The sequence below is a fragment of the Akebia trifoliata genome, chromosome 4 (assembly GCF_017979445.1).
Source record: "Akebia trifoliata isolate Shusen 1 chromosome 4, ASM1797944v1, whole genome shotgun sequence".
Lineage (NCBI taxonomy): Eukaryota > Viridiplantae > Streptophyta > Magnoliopsida > Ranunculales > Lardizabalaceae > Akebia > Akebia trifoliata.
Genome location: NC_141378.1, coordinates 29534091 through 29557010, shown reverse-complemented (window position 1 = coordinate 29557010; position 22920 = coordinate 29534091). Strand labels below are relative to the sequence as shown.

General features: G+C 39.7%; 1 protein-coding gene across 1 annotated transcript in view; it reads left to right on the top strand.

Moving 5' to 3' along the window:
• The first annotated feature begins 322 nt into the window (after positions 1-322).
• The window catches only part of LOC147404687 (serine/threonine-protein kinase BSK1-like), a 38872-nt gene continuing 16274 nt past the window's right edge, over positions 323-22920 (top strand). The window contains exons 1-5 of the mRNA XM_086440745.1: positions 323-1054; positions 1129-1264; positions 1863-1996; positions 2146-2251; positions 20507-20592. Of these exons, the coding sequence (XP_086296871.1) occupies positions 710-1054; positions 1129-1264; positions 1863-1996; positions 2146-2251; positions 20507-20592 (807 nt within the window). The 5' untranslated portion in view covers positions 323-709. The remainder of the gene's footprint in view (positions 1055-1128; positions 1265-1862; positions 1997-2145; positions 2252-20506; positions 20593-22920) is intronic.

Sequence of the window (22920 nt, the reverse complement as noted above, 5' to 3'; positions counted from 1 at the left end):
GCATTTAGGTCATTTTCTTTGATCAATGAGAGAAGACCTAGCTCAAGGTGCATGTCTTCAACTTGAAAACACAGGTAGGGGTGTCTCAATCATTCTCAAGAAAAAAGAAAAGAAAACTGCTGGAAAACAACAAATGATGTGGTGGTGCGTACATAATCGAAGATGCTTTTTACTGATATCTCGCAGAAAAGCATCTACGGTAATATGCACGAACCACGTCATTGTGTCACCCCAGCACGACTTAGAAAAAATAATTTGAAGAGGAAGGAAGGGACATGCCCTTAATATTTATAAGAACATCAATATATCGCGAGAAATTAGAAAAGAATTCTTTGATGTTAGTGAAAAAAAGCACCTTTTTCTCTTCGTTTAGCACGGTAGAGAAAAATAGAGGTGGCAGTGTGGAAAGGAGAAAGAAGGCAGAATAAGAGAGGTGAGAGAGAACCCATTTTCCATTTCATTTACAATCTCTCTCTCCCCCTCTCAACACGGACAGACAGGCTGAACTGAATGATAGAGTGGTAGATAACCCCAAATCTCTCTCATAATCGCCTTTTTGTGATTCCTCTCTCAGAAAAAAAAAAAGTACTCTCTCTCTCTCTCTCTTATAATTTGTCTTCCATGATTCCTCTGTGAGAACATCATCATCATCACCCACAACAACAACAACAACAACAAAGGTGTGTGACTCGTGTGGAAGAACCGAGTCATGGGTTGCTGTGAATCGTCCTTATTTACCCAAACTCACCTAGAAAAAGAGCAAAACCAACATCACCACCACCCACACAACCCTTCCTTCAGCCACCCTTCTCTCTCTGTAGATTCTGACCAAATTGGTGGTGGTGGCGCCACCACTGGAGGAGTCCCGTCCTTCTCTGAGTTCTCTCTCTCAGACCTCAAAGCTGCCACCAACAGTTTCAGCTCTGACTACATCGTTTCCGAAAGTGGCGAAAAAGCCCCAAATCTCGTTTACAAGGGTCGTCTCCAGAATCGTAGATGGATCGCTGTCAAGAAATTCACCAAGATGGCTTGGCCCGATCCCAAGCAGTTTGCGGTATAATCGCTTTCTCTTCCTTCAATTTGATTTTTTTTTTTTTTTTTTTAAATTTTAATTTGAGGGTTTTTCAGGAGGAGGCTTGGGGTGTTGGGAAGTTGCGACATCCGAGACTTGCCAATTTGATTGGGTATTGCTGTGATGGCGATGAACGACTACTTGTCGCGGAGTACATGCCCAATGATACCCTAGCCAAGCATCTATTCCACTGTATGGCTTTGATTTACATTTTCTTCTAATATTATTGAATTTCAGATGCATTTATTCTGGATTTTTGAATTCTAGGATTTTCATATTATCTATGATAAAGTACTTGTTCAAACTAAATCCAACAATGTTACATATTTTTTAAAATTTTATGAGTCATTTAGTTGATTGATTTCAGTAGCTGAGATTTTTTTTTTTTGTTGGACCCACCTATGAGAGTTTGTATTCGCTTGGTAGAAATTTTGTTAGTGTCCTTGAGGGAAGAAGAAAGAAAGTTACGAACTATGGCAGCATTTGCCACATCAAGTTGTGTACACTTATGAGAGCGTCTTAGTTGGATACATGATTCATTTGGTTGACATATGTAGTGATACATGATTCATTCAGTCTTGAACCGAAATCAATCTCTAGGATAAGGCTTCGATGATGACAATAATGATGAATGTCTGAAGAATAGTAGAGGTAAATGGATGATAGAAGGGCATTATCAACGTGTGTGGTAGAAGAAGTAATCCTCTTGGTTATGGGCTTTAGAAACTCAATATTGTTTGTGTGTAGTGATACATGTGCCATTAAATCCAAACTTGTTTTCTCTTTACAGGGGAAAATCAAACCATAGAGTGGGCCATGCGCTTAAGAGTTGCTCTATACATTGCTGAAGCATTAGATTATTGTAGTACTGAAGGCCGACCACTTTACCATGACCTAAATGCTTACAGGGTTCTGTTTGATGAGGTGTGTTTTATTTTCTCGTTTTGTATATGACTTCCAAATATTTATTTAACTTCCATTTACTGTTGGGCGATTAATTACTTTTGGAGGATCTCTAAAGTTGTCTTAACAACCAACTGATGATTTTTGATTATTCTGCTTGTTGTTTGTAGGATGGTGATCCACGACTTTCCTGTTTCGGCCTTATGAAAAATAGTAGGGATGGAAAAAGTTATAGCACAAACCTTGCCTACACTCCTCCTGAGTATCTAAGAAATGGTGTGCTTTCTCTTGGAATCTAAATTTCATATTTTTTGTTAGTTGCGAGTTAAAATTATTATTTTATTGTTGTTTTGGGAACTGATTGAGTAACCCTCATTGAAGTGAACCCGTTAAGTATGTTAAACTAAAATTTGACTCCTTAACTACCCCATTTCCAATTCCTAACTTTCTTTCTCTCTGTTAGTATAATTTATGAAGATTTGAAATTTAAACAACTATATTTGAGGCAATACACTACTATGAGCTACAAGCTAAAATTTCCTGGTTATTTGTAGATGTGTCTATGACTATGTAACAATTATGCGTAAATCTGTATTGCTGTCTGACTTGGCATGAGGTGTTTGGTATAAAATCTTAGAGAAGTCCAAAGATTTGGAGTCAGCTAAATGAATCATATTTCTCCATTTCACTTCGACCAGCCAAGAACTCTATTTAACTTCGAATTTTTTTTCTCCAATAAAACATGGAAAGAATATATGAAACATAAATGGAAACTTTTCGTCACACATAACTTAATAATAGTAGAATTCTTATTTCAAACTGCAGTTGTGTAGTCAATTGGACAAACCCTATCATTGCCATGTCCTTGTTGCATAGGTATGCGTGGGTTATGTTAGGCTTATAGCTAATATATGTAAATTTTAAGAAAATGTATAAAATCTAACACTGGTAATCAGAGTATGTTTAATTTGGAATTTTGAGTTTGCTTTGCTAAAGGAATGTATGGAAAGACACTATTCTTCTGCCTTTTCCTCTCATGCATATGTTTGAAGAAATCTATTCTTTTGTATCTTTGTTTTCTCCTAATACATTATTTCCATTTAAATGATGTAGATTGAGGTGGTAATAAAATATGTAGAGACATTTTTACCAAATGATATTCCTCTAGATAGAATTCAGTGGCAAAAAAGAATCATGTTGCCAATCCTTACTAGTTAGGATAAGTTATTGTGTATGTTGATGGGGATATGCATAATTTGTTTCCATATATATGTTCTCGGAGTATAGCTTAGTAGTAATGAGAAAGCATTCACTGGGTGTGGAAAATTTAAACCTTGAGAATAGGGGATCTTTTCATTGGTAGTTCTAAGAAACTGTGTATATCAAAATCTAGTTGGAATTAGAAAGAGGTTGTCATCTTTTCCCTTGAGGAGTGTGTTTGTGATGAGGACATCACATGCATACCCTTTAGAGTGTTCCAAAAGAGGAAAAGACACTTAGATTCATTGTGGTTGGACAGAGTATGGACAAGCACTGTTGGATCCTTCTCATTGGGTCATCATATTTGATGTTTTTATTTAGTTTATGTTTATGAGTCTATTTTAGTATTTAGGATGACTATTTTGGGTTATTTTCATGTTTTATTAGCCCATGGTGCTAGTATAGGTGTTAAGGGGCAATTTGTTAACTTTATAATGATTTTTTAATGAGTTTTCATAGGTTGAAAATTCAAGGGAAATAAAGTTACGGGATTGGGACATAGATGATTCTACTTTTGTTTTATTTAAGCTGTTTTACGTTTTATTTACGACCATTGGATCTCATTATTTTAGTTGGATGGTTGAGATTAGATTTAGGGTATAGAGAACATTATAAATATTTGCTTCTTGCTGTAATTTTCTTCAATGATGAATAAAATTGAGATTGGAGCTTTCATATTCCCATTAATGGTGTGGTGTGAGGCCATTTTGGAGTCAGTCTAAGGTAACATTCATTTTCTCTATCTAGGTAGGTATTTACTATTTTGTTAACATCTTTCTCACTATCTCTATTAAATTTCTGTTTTGAACCTCTACAACATCCATAAATGGCTACCCAATCCATTCTATAAATTAAAACCCCATCGAAATTCTTTCATCCGTGGAAAAATAACCCTAACACCCATAAAAACCAGACCGAACCCTTTCTTACTCGAATCGCATCATTCCTTACTACCCAAAATCCTAATCAACTTCCTTTTTTATATGGCCTACAATTTTTCCAATCCTTGTTAACTTGCTGCCCTCACAAATCAACATCATTTATTTGACTATTTTGCATTAAAATTGAGTCTAGAAATCTATTTTGAACATCTAACTAAAATCCTAGGTAGAGGAAGACTTGTTTTCCATTGGAACCTATTGTTAGTACTTGAATCGCTATTACCATGGGATTGTGGCGAACCTTAGGATTATTTTGATTATTGCTTGGATTCTCTTGCATATCCATGAATATATGAATTAGTGATTTATATTGGCATTGCTTATGTTAATTCAGTCTGATCTCAAATTTATCATCTTAGGGTAATATTCACTGTCGTGCATCGGTTTGGCTCACTAATACCATGGTTGATGCTCACTTTGGAGTGAAAGGATTGGTCTTGTGGATGAAAACCTCGACTTTTAGGAAGACTAAGATCACATAATTGTAACCCAATGAAAGTGGCATGTTCATGAAGCTCACAAATTTTCACACGCTTAGGATTTAATAAAACACTTATGTTCTTTGGGTGTACAAATGGTTTAGCTTGTTAACGATGGAAGACCACCTATAGCTTGAGGAAGATTTTGTAGAATCTACTCATTTTTTGTATGATATGTATATATATTTGATAAATTAGGGAAAGAAAATCAATACAAAGGGAATGTCGAGATGACCAACCAAGAAAAAACAACAACAATAAAAAAAGAAAAGGGAACTAAGAATCTAACAGATTACAAACAGCTTCCCAACGCACTAAAAAGTCTTCGAAAAATATCCCTTTAAATTCTTTGAAGATCTTGGACCAAAAGAACAATACACCCAGGATCTCCAGAAAAATTTCTTGAATAAAACTCGACTTTCTTACATTTCTTCCCTTCCAAATACCCCATAAAATCATGAAGGGTGTGAGATATTGGATATAATCTAGTGTTATTTTAGTCCTAGTTGTTTAGTATTAACTTTTATTCTTTTATTTCTTGTAAGGGCTTTTTTGTCTTTTAACTCTTTTATTATTATAAATTCTTGCCAAGCTCTCAGATTGAGACTTGACAATTATTCTTCTCAATTCTTCTTGGTATTAGAGCCAAGGAATTTCATCCCCTTTCCTTGGTTCTTCTCCTCGTTTTTCACCCCTCCTTCCTTGTTTTCTTCTCTCTTTTATTCCCTAGATCTTTATACCTAACCTAAAGCAGCTTCGTTAGATCTTTTCCCTTTCGGGGGGTCTTTCTCGTTTCTTTTTGTTTATCATTTCCTTTATCGCATGTTGCGATGGGATTTGATCACATGCTGCGTTTCTACGCTATCTCTTACCCTACAAAATAGTATTTTTGCCTTTGATAGGCTTTGTTAATGTTCTTTGCCCTCTGTTAGGGTTTTTCTCCATCGTTTTTGTCTTTGGAGAGTTGTAGCAGCAACTACAGGGACTATAAGATCTTGGAATAGCACCTAGGGTGCCTTTGGGAACCTAGTACAACAGCTACAGATCTTGTGGAGGCTTGCGGCAGCAGCAACCACCTACAACAGCCCTGTGGGTCCCTTTAAAAGTCTGCGGTAGTACATAGGGTGCCTTTGGGAATATGCTACAACAGCTACAAAGCCTTTGGACGCTTGCGGCAGCAGCAACAACAGCCACCTACAACAGCCCTATGGGTTCCTTTAAATGTCTGCGGCAACACCTAGGGTGCCTTTGGGAACCTGCTACAATAGCTACAAAGCCTTTGGAGGCTTGTAGCAACACTTACAAAGCCTGAGGAGGCTTGCAGCAGGAGCAGCTAGGTTCAACAGAACCTGTAGGTGCCTTTGGAGGCCAGTAGCAGCGAGAACACAACCTAGGGAGGCTTGCGACAATAGCACCTAGGTCAAACAATACCCATAGGTGTCTTTGAAAGCTTGCGGCAGCATCTGTATAGCCTAGGAAGGCTTGCGATAGCACCTAGGGTGCTCTTAAACTTCCCTTCAAACCAAAGCAATGACTTTCGAACAAGCAATTACGACTTCCGTCACATTCTTGGGTCTAATTCTTCAGCCCAACATATTACTACTATTCTTCTCAATGATCAGAATTTTCAGTCATGGTCTCGATCTATGCACCTTTATCTAGGTAGTAGAGGGAAATCTAGATGGCTCTTTGGCACCATTACTAAACTACCCCTTACTGATTCCAAATTTGAGTCATGGGAGATCGACAATTACGTTATCTTTGGGTGGCTATTCAACGCCATGGAGTAGTGCATCTATATCATGTTCATGTATCATGAGACTGTCCCATCTTTATGGTCCGCACTTAGACATATGCATATGTCAGGAATGACTTGAGGATTTATGAGCTCTATTGAGACATTGCCCATGCTACCCAAGGGATTCGGAGTGTAGTGGATTAATTTGGATTTCTTCAGTCACGTTGGGAGGAACTTTCTCATTATGAGTCTATGACTGAATTGTCTTCAGAAGCAACATATTTTGTCGTTAAGAGGATTGTTCGACATCAGACTTACCAATTTCTTATGGGTTTACGACCTGAGTTTGAGGCCTTTCGAACACAAATCCTCAACACCACTCTTTTACCTTATTTATTTGAGATCTTTGCGACCATTGATAGTGATGAACGTCGTCGTCGTATTGTTCCTTCTCAAACTCAAGTACTCAACATTCTTTCTACTTCAGCTACAGATTAGATGGCTTTAGCTGTCAACTTGAGTTTCTCCAACTCTCGTACCCCTGGACCAGAGAGTCGTGGTCGTGGTAAAATGAGTGATCTTACTTGCAATCATTATGGGAAGATTGGCCATGAGAAAGCCCGCTGCTTTTAGCTCTATCTTCATTTAATACCACGAGCTCCTTCCATTCCATCTTTGGGACAATCTGTTCCTCATGTCGCTATAGTGGAGTCATCATCCACTCATCTCATTGATCCTCTTTCACTTGACACGATTGACTTGCAACAACTACAAACTTAGATTGCCACTATTGTCTGAGATCAAATTTATGCCCACATTCACTCCTCTTCGACTGTGGCCTTAGTTACTACACCTCTAGGCACATCCTTTACTTTTCATGTCATTCAGTTTAGCTCTGCTCCTCTGACATGGGTTATTGATTTTGGTGCCTTTGATCACATGACTGGTGAGTCCAGTCATTTTACCTCTTCTACTTTTTCTACCACTCATAGGGAGGTTTGTCTTGCTGATGGATCTCTTATACCTATCTACAGCAAGGACATCATCCCTTTATCTTCTAGGATTTCATTAGATTTTGTGCTTCATGTCCCTTACTTATTCCTTAACCTTTTTTCTGTGAGTAGTATTACTAAATCTCTAAATTGCTCAGTTATCTTTTTTCCAACTCATTGTATTTTTCAGGACCTGACTTCGATGAGGATTTTTGGCAAGGGGTATGACAGGGATGGGCTGTACTTGTTTGGATCTCAGCTTATTGCTATTCTGGCTTTGGTGCTTCCCTCCTCTTGGAGTCACATGTTTTCGTCTTAGACTCTAGATTTATGACATACTTACTTAAGACATGCCAATTTTCAACACTTATGTTCTTTATTTCTTATTTTAAAAATTGCTTGTGGTGGACATAAATTTCAATGCTCTGTATGTGAACTTTCTAAACATGCACGTACTTTTTATATTATTCGTATGCATTGATTTAATGCAATATTTGATTTAGTTCATTCTGATGTGTGAGAGCCTTCCCCTATTACTACTTTTAATGGTCATAGATATTATGTTACATTTATTAATGACTATTCTTACTGTATTTGAATTTATCTGATGCATTCTCATTTTGAGGTGCTTCCTATTTTTGTTAATTTTCTTAAAATGATTCAAACTTAGTACAACACCACTATTAAATCTCTTCGGTTTGGTAATGGGGGGGGGGGGATATATATCTGATGAGATTCTTTCCCACCTTCATAAGCATGGTATGCTTCACCTGTTGACTTGTTCTTATACTCCTGAATAGAATGAAGTGGCGGAACGTAAGAATTACTACCTCATGAACACTGTTCGGTGTCTTCTTCGAGGAATGCATGTTCTTAAGGCATATTGGAATATGAGAGTTCTCATTACGACTTTTCTTATTTACTGCGTCCCAAGTCGCACCTTAGATGGACAAGTGCCTCTTTATGTCCTTCAACCCGATAGTATACTTCTTTTCATTACACCTTGAGTCTTTGGGTGTACGTGTTTTGTTCAGGACAAAACTCCTAATCGCATCAAATTAGATGACAAAGCTATTCGGTGTGTTTTCTTGGGTTACTCCTCTACGTCAAAAGGGTATCGGTGTTATGATTCAGTTTCTCACCATGTAATACACTCTCTTGATATTATTTTCTTTGAAAATGTTCATTACTTTAGTGTTACATCTACTTTGCAGGACTCTTTGATTTTGTAGGACCTGTCTTTTATAGTGTTGTTTTCTCCATCTTCGCATATGCTTAAGGTCTATACTCGTCACCCTCGCCCTCCTTCACCTTTGCCCTTTTCCTCCTTGGATTCATATATATCCTCTCCTACCTCTTCAAATACTTGTCTTTATTCCTTCTATTTTTGACTCTCACTTGTCTATTGCCATTCGCAAAGGTAAACGGGGGTGTGTGATTGATCATCCTATCACTCAGTTTGTTTCCTATCAAGGTTTTTCTTCCTTTTATCAGGCCTACCTTGCAGCTATTGATTCTATTTGCGTTCTTCGGTTTGTATCAGAGGCTTTGTGAGACCCTTAATGAACTAGAGCTTTGACTGCTGAGATGGATACTTTGTAGAAAAGTAATACCTAGGAGCTTGTTACTTTTCCATCTGGGGAGCGGACCATTGGTTATAAATGGGTCTTAACTGTAAAATATCTCGTCGATGGGATTGTTGATCGGTATAAGGCACGCCTCGTTGCTAAGGGGTTTACATAGACTCCTGGAAAAGATTTTGGTGCCACGTTGCTCCGGTTGTCAAACTTTCCACTATTCGATTGTTTATCTCTTTAACATGTCATTCCTAGTCACTTCACCAATTTGATGTGAAGAACGCCTTCCTGAATGGTGATTTGACTGAGGTTTGTCTTCAGGGGGAGCATTCTGGAAAGGTATGCCGCCTTCTTAAATCTTTATATAGTTTGAAATAGTCTCTGCGAGCTTGGTTTTAACGATTTTCTGAAGTTATTTTATGTATGGAGTTTTTAAGATGCCACTCATATCATACTTGCTTTGTTCGTCGAGGAGTGGATGGTCATTGTACCATTGTCTTGATTTATGTGGATGATACTATTGTGACTGGTGATGATGCATAATGGATTGATAAAGTTAAGATGCTATTGGGTCGTGTTTTTGAGGTTAAAGGCTTGGGTCCTTTCAAGTACTTTTTGGGGATAGAAGTGGCCAGCTTTCGCTGTGGTATTTCACTATCTTAGCGTAAATGCACATTGGATCTTCTTCAAGACACGGGGATGCTTGGTTGCCGTTATGCTTCCTCCTCTATGGATCAGAATCATCGTCTTCATGTTGACTCTGGTGATCTTTTATCGGATCTTTTTTCTGATCGGAGACTTGTAGGTCGTTTGATTTATCTGACAAATACTAGACCAGACTTGTCCTTTGCGGTTAGTGTGGTCAGTCAGTTCATGTATACTCCGTGTACTTTTCATCTTGATGTTGTTTATCGTATTCTTCATTACATGAAGTCGGGTCCTGATCTCAGGCTTTTCTACTCTTCCATTGCTCAGTCGCATTTGTCTTGTTTTACAAATGCTGATTATATTGGTTCTCTTATAGATAGGAGATCTACCTCTGGTTTTTATACTTTTTATGATAATAATCTTATCTCGTACAAAAGTAAGAAACAAAATGTGGTTTCTCGTTCTTCTGCTGAAACTGAATATCGTGCTATGGCCCTTGGCACATGTGAGCTGATTTGGCTTTGGTCTTTGCTGACAGAGTTGGGATTTCTTATTTCCGATTCTTCTACTTTGTTCTGTGACAACAAGTTTGCTATCATGCTTGCTTCTAACTCAGTTTTTCACGAAAGAACTAAGCATACTGAGGTTGATGTTTACTTTCTCTGGGAGAAAGTTCGATCTGGTGATCTTCAGACAACCTTCGAACCATCTTCAGATCAGCTTGTCGACATGCTTACGAAGTTTGTTGGTCCTTCTATCACTAATTCTCACATTGTCAAGTTGGGTTTAGTTGATTTATTTGCCTCAGCTTGAGAGGGAGTATTGGAATAATCTAGTGTTATTTAAGTCCTAATTGTTTAGCAATAGCTTTTATTTTTTTATTTCTTGTAAGGGCTTTTTTGTCTTTTAACTCTTTTATTATTATAAATTCTTGCAAAGTTCTTAGATTGAGATTTGACAATTATTCTTCTCAATTCTTCTTGAGACTCTACATCATTCTCTTCGATAGATGAAAACTTACCCTCAATTGAGTCCATTCAACCAACACTCCTCTCAACGAGCCTTGAACACAACACTCTACACCAAAGCGAGCTAGAAACATAACTCACACCTCCTTAGTCACATCACAATGGACTAACAAGTGGTTCGACAAAAACCCCTCTTCCTTAATTGATCAAGAATAAGGATCTTATCTTGAATTGCCGTCTACACAAAGAGGGAAGGTAGGCACCCCACTCTTAATTAAATCATTGTAAAAGTCTTCGACAGAAAAAATACCTTTGCTATTCGTGCTCTAACATCTCAAGTCCTTGTTAGAAACTCTTGGAACATTGTTTAGACACCCCAATAACTCTATGATTTCCAACACTTTCCAATCGTTTAACCTTCTTCTAAGCCCCGAGTCCCACCTTGTACTCCCATCATCCATCGCCATGAAACTAGCAATTGAGGAATTTTTCTTAGTCAATAAGGCGAACACCGACGGGAATCTATCTTTTAAGGTGCCTTCCCCACACCACAAGTCCTCCCAAAACCTAACCTTATCTCCCCTTTCCACCTTAATTTTATTCTCCCTTTGAATTGAGGAAGAATTTTGAAAATGTCTTTCCAAACACCATGGCCATACGTGTTCTTCACTTCACCGCTCTCCCAACCATAGATTTTCTCCCCATTCTTAGCGACAATTACCTTTCTCCATAAACTAACTTGTTTTACCCCAAATCTCCATGTAGCCATTTTCCTAATAAAGCCTTGTTCAAATATGTTAATTTCTTAAAACCCAAACCCCTCCATATAGCCATTTTCTTGGAAGCCTTCACGGACTGAAACGAACTTTAATCCTTGTGAAGGAAGTTTTCCATTTTCAACTTCTTTGAATCCACCTCCAAGTGGCCCCCCAAGTTGTCTCCCAAATATCTAAAAGCCTGAGGACCCCACAGATTGAAGGGCAAACCTAAAATTTTTCCCTAAGATCCCTCTGTTTTCCAAGATATTCTCAACCCATTACAGTTAGCGAACTATTGTGGTAAACACACTACCACTCCACCAACCCGTCACTGACTTGAGGCGAATAATAGAATCATTGGTTAACTTATTCTCGGCCAAAATCACCCTATCGTACTTACCCCAAAGATAAGATTTGAGCTTAGTAATCCTCTTTGAAACTTCCTTAAACAGAGCTTTAGAAAGAGTCTTCTTCAGGAGAGACCAATCTACTAAATCACTGAGAGACCTGCATACTACCACACCTTTCCAAACACCAAAAATGTCCTATAAAGTCACGCTATTTGGATCCTTAGAACTTGTTGAGATTGCACCTTGAACAGCTTGAGCATCTTTCTTGTTACGGGTCACATCTACCCACCATTCAGATCTAACCGAGGAAGCTCCACTCAACCAACAAACTTGCATTTTCTCATTAAGAACAAAGAATACCTTCAATTGAAGACTTCAAAGCTTCCACCCCTTCAGGTCAATGTTTTCAGGGATCACTAACAACTAATTTTTGAATCTATCCCTGAAGAGTTGCACCTTGAGAAACTTACCAAACGGATTAGAATTTTCTGAAACTACCATGTTCCTTCCTTCCATTACAAATTTCTTCCAAATACTTTTACCGGAAGGACCTGAACTTACTAACACCTTACTTAGCCATAAGCTTTCCTTTTCCGACAAAACCAGTCAAGAAACTCCTTTCCTGCTAGCTTCCTTGATCCCCACACCCTTGAGTTACCCAACCAACTTGATCTGAGGGAGAATCTTTTCGATTCTACCTGAATATCCACTGCCATATTTCTTTTTCCCCACCCCAATATCGTAGTTCTTTGCTTGGTATCAATATCATTGGGGTACTTGAGATCATAGAAGACTCAATGACTTTGGGTTTGGGTGTTTTTTCAAATGCTTTAGTTGTCGGGGGAGGTCAGAAATCCTTTGCTCAACCTCAATGGAAAATCACGCAATGATCAAATTCCTATGTGGATCCGACTAAAATTAATTTCTCTCTTGCACCCATTCATTTCATACTCTTTGGACTCAAGAAAAGAATTTATTCCAAAAAAACATTAAAATTTAATATTTATGTGTGACCTAAAGTTCATATATATATATATATATATTTTTTTTTTTGATAGAAAAATGCATGATATATTAAATGTGGTCGAGATGACCAACAAAAAAGAGTACAAAACAATACAGAGAAGATAAGAAGACTTCTTTGAACTCAACGAACACTTTGCACCAAAAGAAAAAAGAAAAAAAACACCTTTGATTGACACGATAATGCTATCAAAAGAAGTCTCCTTTCCTTGAAAAACACGATGATTCCTCTCTTTCCAAACTCTCCAACATACGACAACAGGCAAAAATAGACCACAAAATGCGTTTAGCTTGCAAGAATGAGTCACCTTAGCCCATCCAAACCTTGAAGAGACCTTTCACCGTACAAGGCAAACAATCCACAATGCCAGAGCAATCCCAAAAGTACATCAAAATCTCCCAAACCAACAAGCAATGAAGAAACAAACACTTGACTGACTCTCCATCCCTCCTACACATAACACAGAAGTTTGGTGTACAAAGCCCTCTTTGGATACGATTGTCCAACACTCCAATGTTAGAATGTTATCCTAAGAAGCGGATCAGATAAAGAATGAAACTTTCAAGGGGACTTTCGATCTCGAAATTTCAACGGAAAGTAGAGCTTAAATGGATGAGATTTAATCCGAAATCAGAGTGATCTGAATCTGAACCAAATTTAGCAAGTTTGGTTCCTTCAAGTATATCCGAATTAAAAAAGTGGGTCGGATATGGTTTGATGTCCCTTGACTTGAGTAGGATCCGGGTCATACGGATCCATCCCTGTATCTGTCTAGATTTGAATGATATATTATTTTGTAGTTGTAATTTATATTTTTAAGGGTATTTTTTGACAACTAACAAGTGTAGGTGTAACGGCCATGTACTCTGACACCTAGAGTTTAGGTGTAGCTCGCCCCGGAGTCACCCGGGAGCACCCATGTAATACTATGTAAGGCTCGTTATGAAGCCATGTCAGCCCCCGTACCAGGGCATATCTGTTAGCTTAGGGTACGTGTCAGCCCCGTGCCAGGGCACACTTGTTAGCTTAGTGGCATTTTCGTAATAAGGGAGTATGACCGGCCTCTACTTTTGATGTTTCCTTCTGAAAACCTAGTAAAGACTTAGCATACACTTTGTAGGAAGGATGTCAGTGCTATCCCAATCCCCGGCCTATACCCACGTTGTTGAAGCCCTTGAAGCCCAGCTCTGTGGAAGTCCCGCGTGTCATAGGATCATCATTTGCTTGTAACGCATCTATTGCTTTTGTAACGCGTTGCACCGTGTAATCAATATTATATCAACAAAGTTGCCTTCGGGCTTTGCCTCGTGTTGCCTCATTTACTTGTTTGCTAGCTACGTGTGTGTGGTGTACGATCATTTTACAGGCTTGCAAGTGGATTTGACCCCCTTGCGCTGCACGACCTCGCTTCGAAAGAATAGGGCCGTGACAGTTGGTATCAGAGCTACAGTTGTTTGAGCACAGTTGGTATTCCCCCGAGATTCCATTTAGTTCACGCGAACGATGGCAAGAGGAACTACTAGTACCGCGGACCAACAGGCTCCAAACACACCAGCACCACGTACAAACAAGGAACGCATTGAGGTATTGGAGGAAAAGATAGGTATGCTATCCGGTATTGTTGATGGTATTGCGCGAATAGATGATCGCCAGAACACGCTGGAGGAAAGATCCGAGACACTCAGGACCAGAATGACTGACCTCGAGGAAGATACCCGAGGATCCATAGCCACGTTACAGGAATAGATTATGGAGCTCACTACTAAGGTAGGCCTCCTGGTAAGAGCCGTTGGTAACGAGCGGCCTACCGGTAGTGAAGCTTCTCCCTCGCGCTTGCGAGTCCCCGAGCCACGCGCCTTCAGTGGTGCCCGCGATGCGAAAGAGCTCGAAAACTTCCTGTTTGATATGGAACAGTACTTCCGTGCAGCTCGTCCGGATTCAGAAGAGGTAAAAGTAACAACTGCTTCTATGTATCTTGCAGGTGACGCTAAGCTATGGTGGCGAACAAAGTACACCGAGATGGAGAGTGGCCAATGCTCCATCGATACATGGGAAGACCTCAAAAGGGAGCTGAAGAATCAGTTCCTACCCGAGAATGTGGAGTTCATTGCCCGCAGGAAGTTGAGGCAACTCCAACATACTGGTACCGTGCACGACTACGTCAAGCAATTTTCCGCATTGATGCTTGATATCCGTGATATGTCAAAGAAAGACAAGCTGTTCTCGTTTACAGAAGGGCTTAAGCCTTGGGTTCAGACAGAACTACAGAGGCAACGTGTGCAAGACCTCACGACTGTTATCGCCGCAGCTGAGCGGTTGATAGACTATTCTCCCGTGGATGGGAATAGAAAGAAGGTATCCAATCAGTCGAAAGGGTACTCTTCGCAGAGTGAACGCACCCATGGGTCTTCCAAAGGTAAAAATGGAGGATTTAGACACAGTCCAAGCAGGAGATCCCAACGGGATTCCTCCCCTTCGAAAAACACCGGTACCCAGTCCAACAATCACCGCAATAAGATTCAGTGTTTCTTGTGTGGTGGTCCTCATAAGACGTTCAATTGCCCGCAAAGAAGCAAGTTGAATGCATTGTTAGCTTCCCAGAGTGACCCTAGTCACGAGAGTTCAAGTGAGAAAGATGAGGATGAATCTTCTCACATGGGAGCTATGCATTTGTTGAATGCAATGAAACAGACCTCTGAGACTAAGACGATCCGTCAGCGTAAGGGTCTCATGTATGTTGATGTGGAGATTGGTGGTAAGACCACCCAGGCAATGGTTGATACGGGAGCTACACATAGTTTCATTGCCCCTGCAGAGGCGAAACGCCTCAATATCCGGCTCGAAAAGGATTCAAGCCGTATGAAAGCTGTTAACTCCGAGGCCACTCCTATACAAGGGTCGGCTAAGTCCGTGGCCATCAAGATAGGTCCATGGAAGGGTAAGCTAGATCTTTTCGCAGTTCCACTCGATGAGTTCCGAGTTATCATTAGGATGGACTTTCTGCGACAGAACAGGGCCGTTCCGATGCCATTTGCCAACACTTTGGGCTTGCTAGGTGAAAGTCCAAGCTTCATTCCTCTTTCTACAGGTAAAGAAGAGGGAAAGATGATCTCAGCCCTTCAGCTGAAGAAAGGGTTGAAGAAACGTGAGCAAACGTTTCTTGCTACCTTACGAGTTGAACCTGATGATCAGGATCATAGTTTAACTCCCCCATTGGTAAAATAGGTTTTGACTGAATTTGATGATGTTATGCCGGAAGAGCTTCCGAAGATCCTATCGCCACGTAGGCCGATTGATCATCAAATCGAACTAATACCTGGTGCCAAGCCTCCTGCAAAGGGGCCATACAGGATGAGTCCTCCGGAACTAGCTGAGCTACGCAAGCAACTTGATGGACTTCTGGAGTCTGGATTTATCAGACCTTCGAAGGCACCTTATGGGACGCCTGTTTTATTTCAGAAGAAGCATGATGGGTCATTGCGACTTTGTGTAGACTACCGAGCGCTGAACAAGGTTACCGTCAAGAATAAGTATCCGATTCCACTGATTGCCGATTTGTTCGATCAACTTGGGGCAGCCAAGTACTTTTCCAAGTTGGATTTGAGATCAGGGTACTATCAAGTACGGGTTGCAGATGGAGATGAGTCGAAAACTACCTGTTCTACCAGGTATGGTGCTTATGAGTTCTTAGTCATGCCCTTCGGCCTTACGAACGCACCTGCGACATTCTGCACCTTGATGAACGACCTCTTCAGACCGTACCTCGACAAGTTTGTTGTGGTATATCTTGATGATATCGTGGTATACAGTTCTACCCTTGAAGAGCACGTTCAACATTTGCGCAAAGTATTCCAAGTGCTTCGCGACAATCAGTTGTATGTTAAGCTAGAGAAATGTTCATTCGCTCAAGAGCAGATTATGTTTCTTGGCCACGTTGTGGGTAATGGACAGATCCGGATGGACATGGAGAAAGTGCGAGCTATTGATGAATGGAAAACCCCTTCTACTGTCACAGAACTCAGGTCATTCCTCGGTCTTGTGAACTATTATAGACGTTTCGTCCAAGGTTATTCCAAAAGAGCCGCACCTCTCACAGACCTGTTGAAGAAAGATCACACTTGGTCCTGGTCGGACAAGTGTCATGAGGCGTTTGAAGACCTCAAGCTTGCTGTTATGCAAGACCTAGTCTTAGCTCTACCCGACATCACGAAGCCGTTTGAAGTTCACACAGATGCATCTGACTTTGCTATTGGAGGAGTGTTGTTACAGGATGGGCATCCGCTTGCTTATGAAAGTCGGAAGCTCAATGATGCTGAGAGACGTTATACCGCACAGGAGAAAGAGTTGTTAGCCGTCGTCCACTGTTTGAGAGTTTGGAGACATTATTTGTTGGGATCACAAATTCATGTGAAGACCAATAATGTGGCAGTGAGCCATTTCCTGACTCAGAAGAAGTTGACACCGAAACAGGCTCGTTGGCAAGAATTCCTCGTAGAGTTTGACTTGGCCTTGGATTACAAGCCAGGAAAGAACAATAGCGTGGCCGATGCCTTGAGTCGCAAAGCAGAGCTAGCAGCACTTCAGCGACAAGTTTCTCAGGTTACCAACACTTTACAGCAGAGAATTCATGATGGTTTGAATAGTGATCCCCAAGCAAAGGCCATAATGGATATGGTACAGAAGGGGAAAGCACGCCGTTTCTGGATTCGTGATGGGTTGTTATACACCAACAAGAGCCGCATGTTTGTTCCACGTGCGGACGGGCTAAGACGAGAACTAATGAGAGAGTGTCATGACACTCCATGGGCTGGCCATCCGGGCTGGCGCTGCACATTAGCTCTCTTGGAGCGAGGATACTACTGGCCGAACATCCGTGATGATGTGTTAGATTATGTGAGGACCTGCCTCATTTGCCAGCAAGACAAGATCGAGCGCGACAAACCAATTGGGCTGCTGGAACCGCTTCCAGTCCCCCAAAGGCCTTGGGAAAGTGTTTCTATGGACTTTGTTTCAGGTTTGCCGAAGGTTGCAGAGTATGGGTCCATCATTGTGGTTGTGGACCGTTTCTCCAAATATGCTACATTTATACCAACCTCGACATATTGCTCAGCAGAAGAAACATCGCACTTGTTCCTCAAGCATGTCATCAAGTATTGGGGTGTGCTCAAGAACATTGTCAGCGACAGAGATTCAAGATTTACAGGGAAGTTCTGGACCGAACTGTTCAGATTACTTGGGTCTCAGCTTGACTTTTCGACCAGCGGACATCTTCAAACAGATGGGCAGACTGAAAGATTTAATGCCATGTTGGAGGAGTATCTCAGGCATTTTGTCACTGCCAACCAAAAGGATTGGGCGAATTTACTTGATGTCGCACAGTTCTGTTTCAACCTTCAGAAGAGCTCTTCCTCCAATAAGAGTCCTTTTGAACTTATTACTGGCCAACAACCTTTAACTCCTCATACTATTGTTTCAGGATATCAGGGACAGTGTCCAAGGGCGTACAAGTTTGCTAAGTTTTGGCAAGACAACAATGAAATTGCCAGATCTTACGTTGAAAAAGCGTCTAAGCGGATGAAGAAATGGGCTGATGAACATCGTCGACCAGATCGTTTCAAAGTTGGTGACTTAGTTCTACTCAAGACAGATCAGTTGAGAAGGTTCAACCGAGTACAGCGAGCACACAGGGGACTACTACAGCGTTATGAAGGTCCAATGCTCATCCTCTTTCGAGTCGGCAAGGTCTCCTACAAGCTGAAGTTACCGCACTGGTTACGCAACATCCACCCTGTCTTCTATGCCAGTTGTCTCAAGCCATTCCATGCAGATCCAGCAGATCCAGCATGCAGCATTCCAACACGTTCACCTTCTCGTTCAACAATCCAGTCGGAACGTGTTGTCGACCAAGTTCTCGCCGAGCGTCAAGTCAGCAGCAGTTCAAGCAAGCAGCAGCACATGGAGTACTTTGTCACATGGAAGAACTTGCCAGAATGCGAAGCCACCTGGGAGAGAGCAGAGAACCTACAACCATTCAAGCAGAAGATTGAAGAGTTTGTCAGGGACAATGCGACGAGGACGTCTGCAGAATAGTTGGGGGAGACTGTAACGGCCATGTACTCTGACACCTAGAGTTTAGGTGTAGCTCGCCCCGGAGTCACCCGGGAGCACCCATGTAATACTATGTAAGGCTCGTTATGAAGCCATGTTAGCCCCCGTACCAGGGCATATCTGTTAGCTTAGGGTACGTGTCAGCCCCGTGCCAGGGCATACTTGTTAGCTTAGTGGCATTTTCGTAATAAGGGAGTATGACCGGCCTCTACTTTTGATGTTTCCTTCTGGAAACCTAGTAAAGACTTAGCATACACTTTGTAGGAAGGGTGTCAGTACTATCCCAATCACTGGCCTATACCCACGTTGTTGAAGCCCTTGAAGCCCAGCTCTGTGGAAGTCCCGCGTGTCATAGGATCATCATTTGCTTGTAACGCATCTATTGCTTTTGTAACGCGTTGCACCGTGTAATCAATATTATATCAACAAAGTTGCCTCCGGGCTTTGTCTCGTGTTGCCTCATTTACTTGTTTGCTAGCTACGTGTGTGTGGTGTACGATCATTTTACTGGCTTGCAAGTGGATTTGACCCCCTTGCGCCGCACGACCTCGCTTCGAAAGAATAGGGCCGTGACAGTAGGGCATAGTGGCTAAGGCCACTCTTAATAAAACAAGAGGGTCTTGAGTTCAAGTCATACCTTAAGTTATTTTTATTGAAATAACCTTGAATGATTCAAAAATATCCCACCCGACCAACCCAAATCAATTAATTCGGTTGGGTTGGACCCGGATATGGATTTGGTAAAAATGAAATGGTTTGGATATGGTTTTAGTTAGTAGGATTCGAGTCGGATTCAGATCCGGATATGGAACTGAATAAAAAATTCGGATATGAAGACCACCCGTTTTCCTTATAGTCCCATAAAAAGATTTGACCGAGAAACTTCATCCTTTTAAAAAAATGGTATCTAGGGCTTCTGGATGGTTTGTTGTAGATTTGGAAGGTTTGAAGATCTCTCACTTGTAGTTTTCAGATGAAACTTTACTTCTTGCATGCCCATCTTAAACACCACTGATGTTTCTTAGAAGGATTTTAGTTCCTCATGTTTGAGCATGAATATGATAAGCAATCAATATTTTTCGGCTTGGTGATGTGGATATTGTTGAATCGCTAGCTGGAAATTATACAGCTCCATGTCATGATTGCAGCTCTTTTTGGGAAGAAGGGGAAGAAATTTTGAATTTGTGGCTATAAGGGAATATGAATTTCGTTTGCTGAGTGGTAAGGTTTATTTTCATATTGGTTGCAAAGTTTAGCGAGGAATTGCTGATGTTTACCCAAAATTCTTCACCAGAGGTTAAAGATTCCAGTTGGGAAAGGGGGAAAGAGGATTGGTGGTGCAGGGATGCTCCTTTTAAGTATGTTTTTCATTTTCTATTTCAATAAGAGAGACTGCCTAGTGCTAAATTTTATTACTCGGGATGGGAAGGACTCTCTTGGGATTTGAGATTTAGAAGGATTTGAATAGGTAGGAAGATAGATTTTATTGTTAGCTTTCTTTCTCGTCCGTCTAATTTTCATATTTCCCCTTAGTTGAAGATTTGATGGATATGCCATTGTAGAGTTGTGACATTTCCTTTTATTTTTATTTTTTCTACAGCTCTTTATCACTTTTCCTAGAACTATTTTCCTGGGCTTGGGCATGATGATTAATATTAATGCTGTTATTTATAATATATTTCTTGTAGGGAGAGTCACTCCTGAAAGTGTTATCTTCAGCTTTGGCACTGTCCTCTTGGATCTTCTCAGTGGGAAGCACATTCCGCCAAGTCATGTAAGGTTTTTTTTTTTGTTGTTGTTTTTAATTTGCAATCAGTCCAACTGTGCCTAAGATGCTTAAGAGATCAAGTGTTGTGTAAGTTGGTGAAACTTAGATATCTGTATGATGTTCTTGTCTCTGTCCCAAAAGTTCTATAAATTTCATAAAATTAACCACGGCACTATCCCGAATTTATGTACAAATATTATAATCAGATATATGAGTAAAAAGTTACTTTTCTTGGAAGGTGATTTTTTTTTTTTTTTTTGGGTGCCCAACAGGATTGAGTTATCTTTAACCTTTTTTTTTTTTTCTGAATCTATCATTTGAGGCTTCGTAAACTCTAGCTTCAATTATTGATCATTTAGAAGACCTACTACTTTGACCCCTACAATCCAATCCTTTGTTATTCATCTCAACGGAAAGTTCACACGTTTTATGAGAAGGTCCACTTATGTTCTTGGCGAATGCTTCTATGCACTGAGACATAAGAGTATCACCAGTTGTAATGCTATCTCAATGTAATTATTTGAAACAATAAGTTGGAAAATGCTGTATTTGGCATGGGGCACTCCAATACTTCATTTAAAAAATTCCATTTATTCTCAAATCTCAACCAACAACCATTTGATGCAGGATTGTGAATGTTACTTTAGGATGATAAATCTGAGATCAGATTGACTTCACATAAGCAATTTAAATATAAATCATTAGCTCATACATTCATGGATATGCAAGAGAATCCAAGTGATAATTAAAATAGTCCTAAGGTTCGTCACAATCCCACAATAATAGCTATTCAAGTACAAGCAATAGGTTCCAATGGAAGACAAGTCTTCCTCTAGCTTAATGTTTCAGTTAGATGTTCAAAACAGATTTCTAGGCTCAATTTTAATGTAAAAATAGCTAAATATGTGGTGCTGATTTATAAGGGTAGCAAGTTAACAATGTTTGGAGAAATCGTAGGCTTAAAAAAAACGAAAGGTGGTTAGGGTTTTGGGTGGTAAGGAATGATGTGGTTCGAGTAGGGAAGGGTTAGGCGAGATTTTATGGGTATTAGGGTTAGGTTTCAATAGAGAAGAGAATGTCAATGAGGTTTTGGTTTATAGAGTGGATTGGGTAGGGTTTATGGATGTTTTAGGGGTTCAAAACATAAATTTAATAAAGTAAGAAAGAAGATGTTAAGAAAATAAATAAATATCCATCTCAATTGAGAAATCGATAGAGAAAATAAACGTTATCTTGGATTCACTCCAAAATGGCCTTACACCACACTATTAATGGGAATATTAAAGTTCCAATCTGAATTTTATTTATCATATTCATCATCATTGTTCATTAATAAAAAAATCATAATACAATCTATATAAAGAAAATAAATCAAGAATCCTAGTCAAATTAAAATCCCAAATAAATTAACCTTAGTTTCGTAAGTTTCTCTCTCTTAATTATCAAACCCTAATAAACTTAAATATAAGACAAATTAAAGTTACTAAACTGCCCCTAAATATTATACTAACATGGGCCAATAAAACATCAAAATAAACCCAAAAAACATTAAGTTAAAATCCTAAAACAGAAATCTAAATAAATAACTAATCTAAAATAATCCCGGATGATAAACCGATAAATCTAGACCCAAATAAATGAAAACCTAAATAATTACAAATTTTCCATTGAAACTCTTGACGGTTGACTTGATTTATGTTCTGTATTACCATTCCTCCCAACCCCCGACAACCGGATCTTGGGTGACGCTCAACCAAGCATTGTAAATTGGTACATGTTGTGCCATTGTAAATGACTTTCCCCGCTTCGTTGATTGTTGAGTATCTTCCTATCTTTTTTTTGAAAAACGTTTACATAGAAGAAGAGTTCACGAGAACAAGATTCAAAATATTAGAGAATTGAGCAGAATAAAAAATTGGTAGGTAAAGGGGTATTAATAATTGGCATATTTTTTTTTATGAGGGCAAAATGGTCAAAAACCCCAATAGAGCCATATGATATATTTTACACATGATATAGCATGGCGTTGGAGCTCCGTTTTTGGCAGGCGGACTAATTTTTTTTTTAACCCATTTTTAGCTATGTTGGAGATACCATAAGAAAACATAGCTATGCTTGAAATTTTGGTGTATCGAAAGATTGGTGAAATGCGTCAAGCAGTCTCTCTTCCAATAAATTGAAGAAGGGCTTTTTCATTATTGATATTCTTAAGGTTGTATCTCAAGTCAGTTGCTGTCTTTTTGTTATACATTGATTTGTAAACTCTTTATTGGAAGACTCAGAGGTTATTTTTTATAAGAATGGAAAGCAAATGAGTTATGATGTTACATGTTT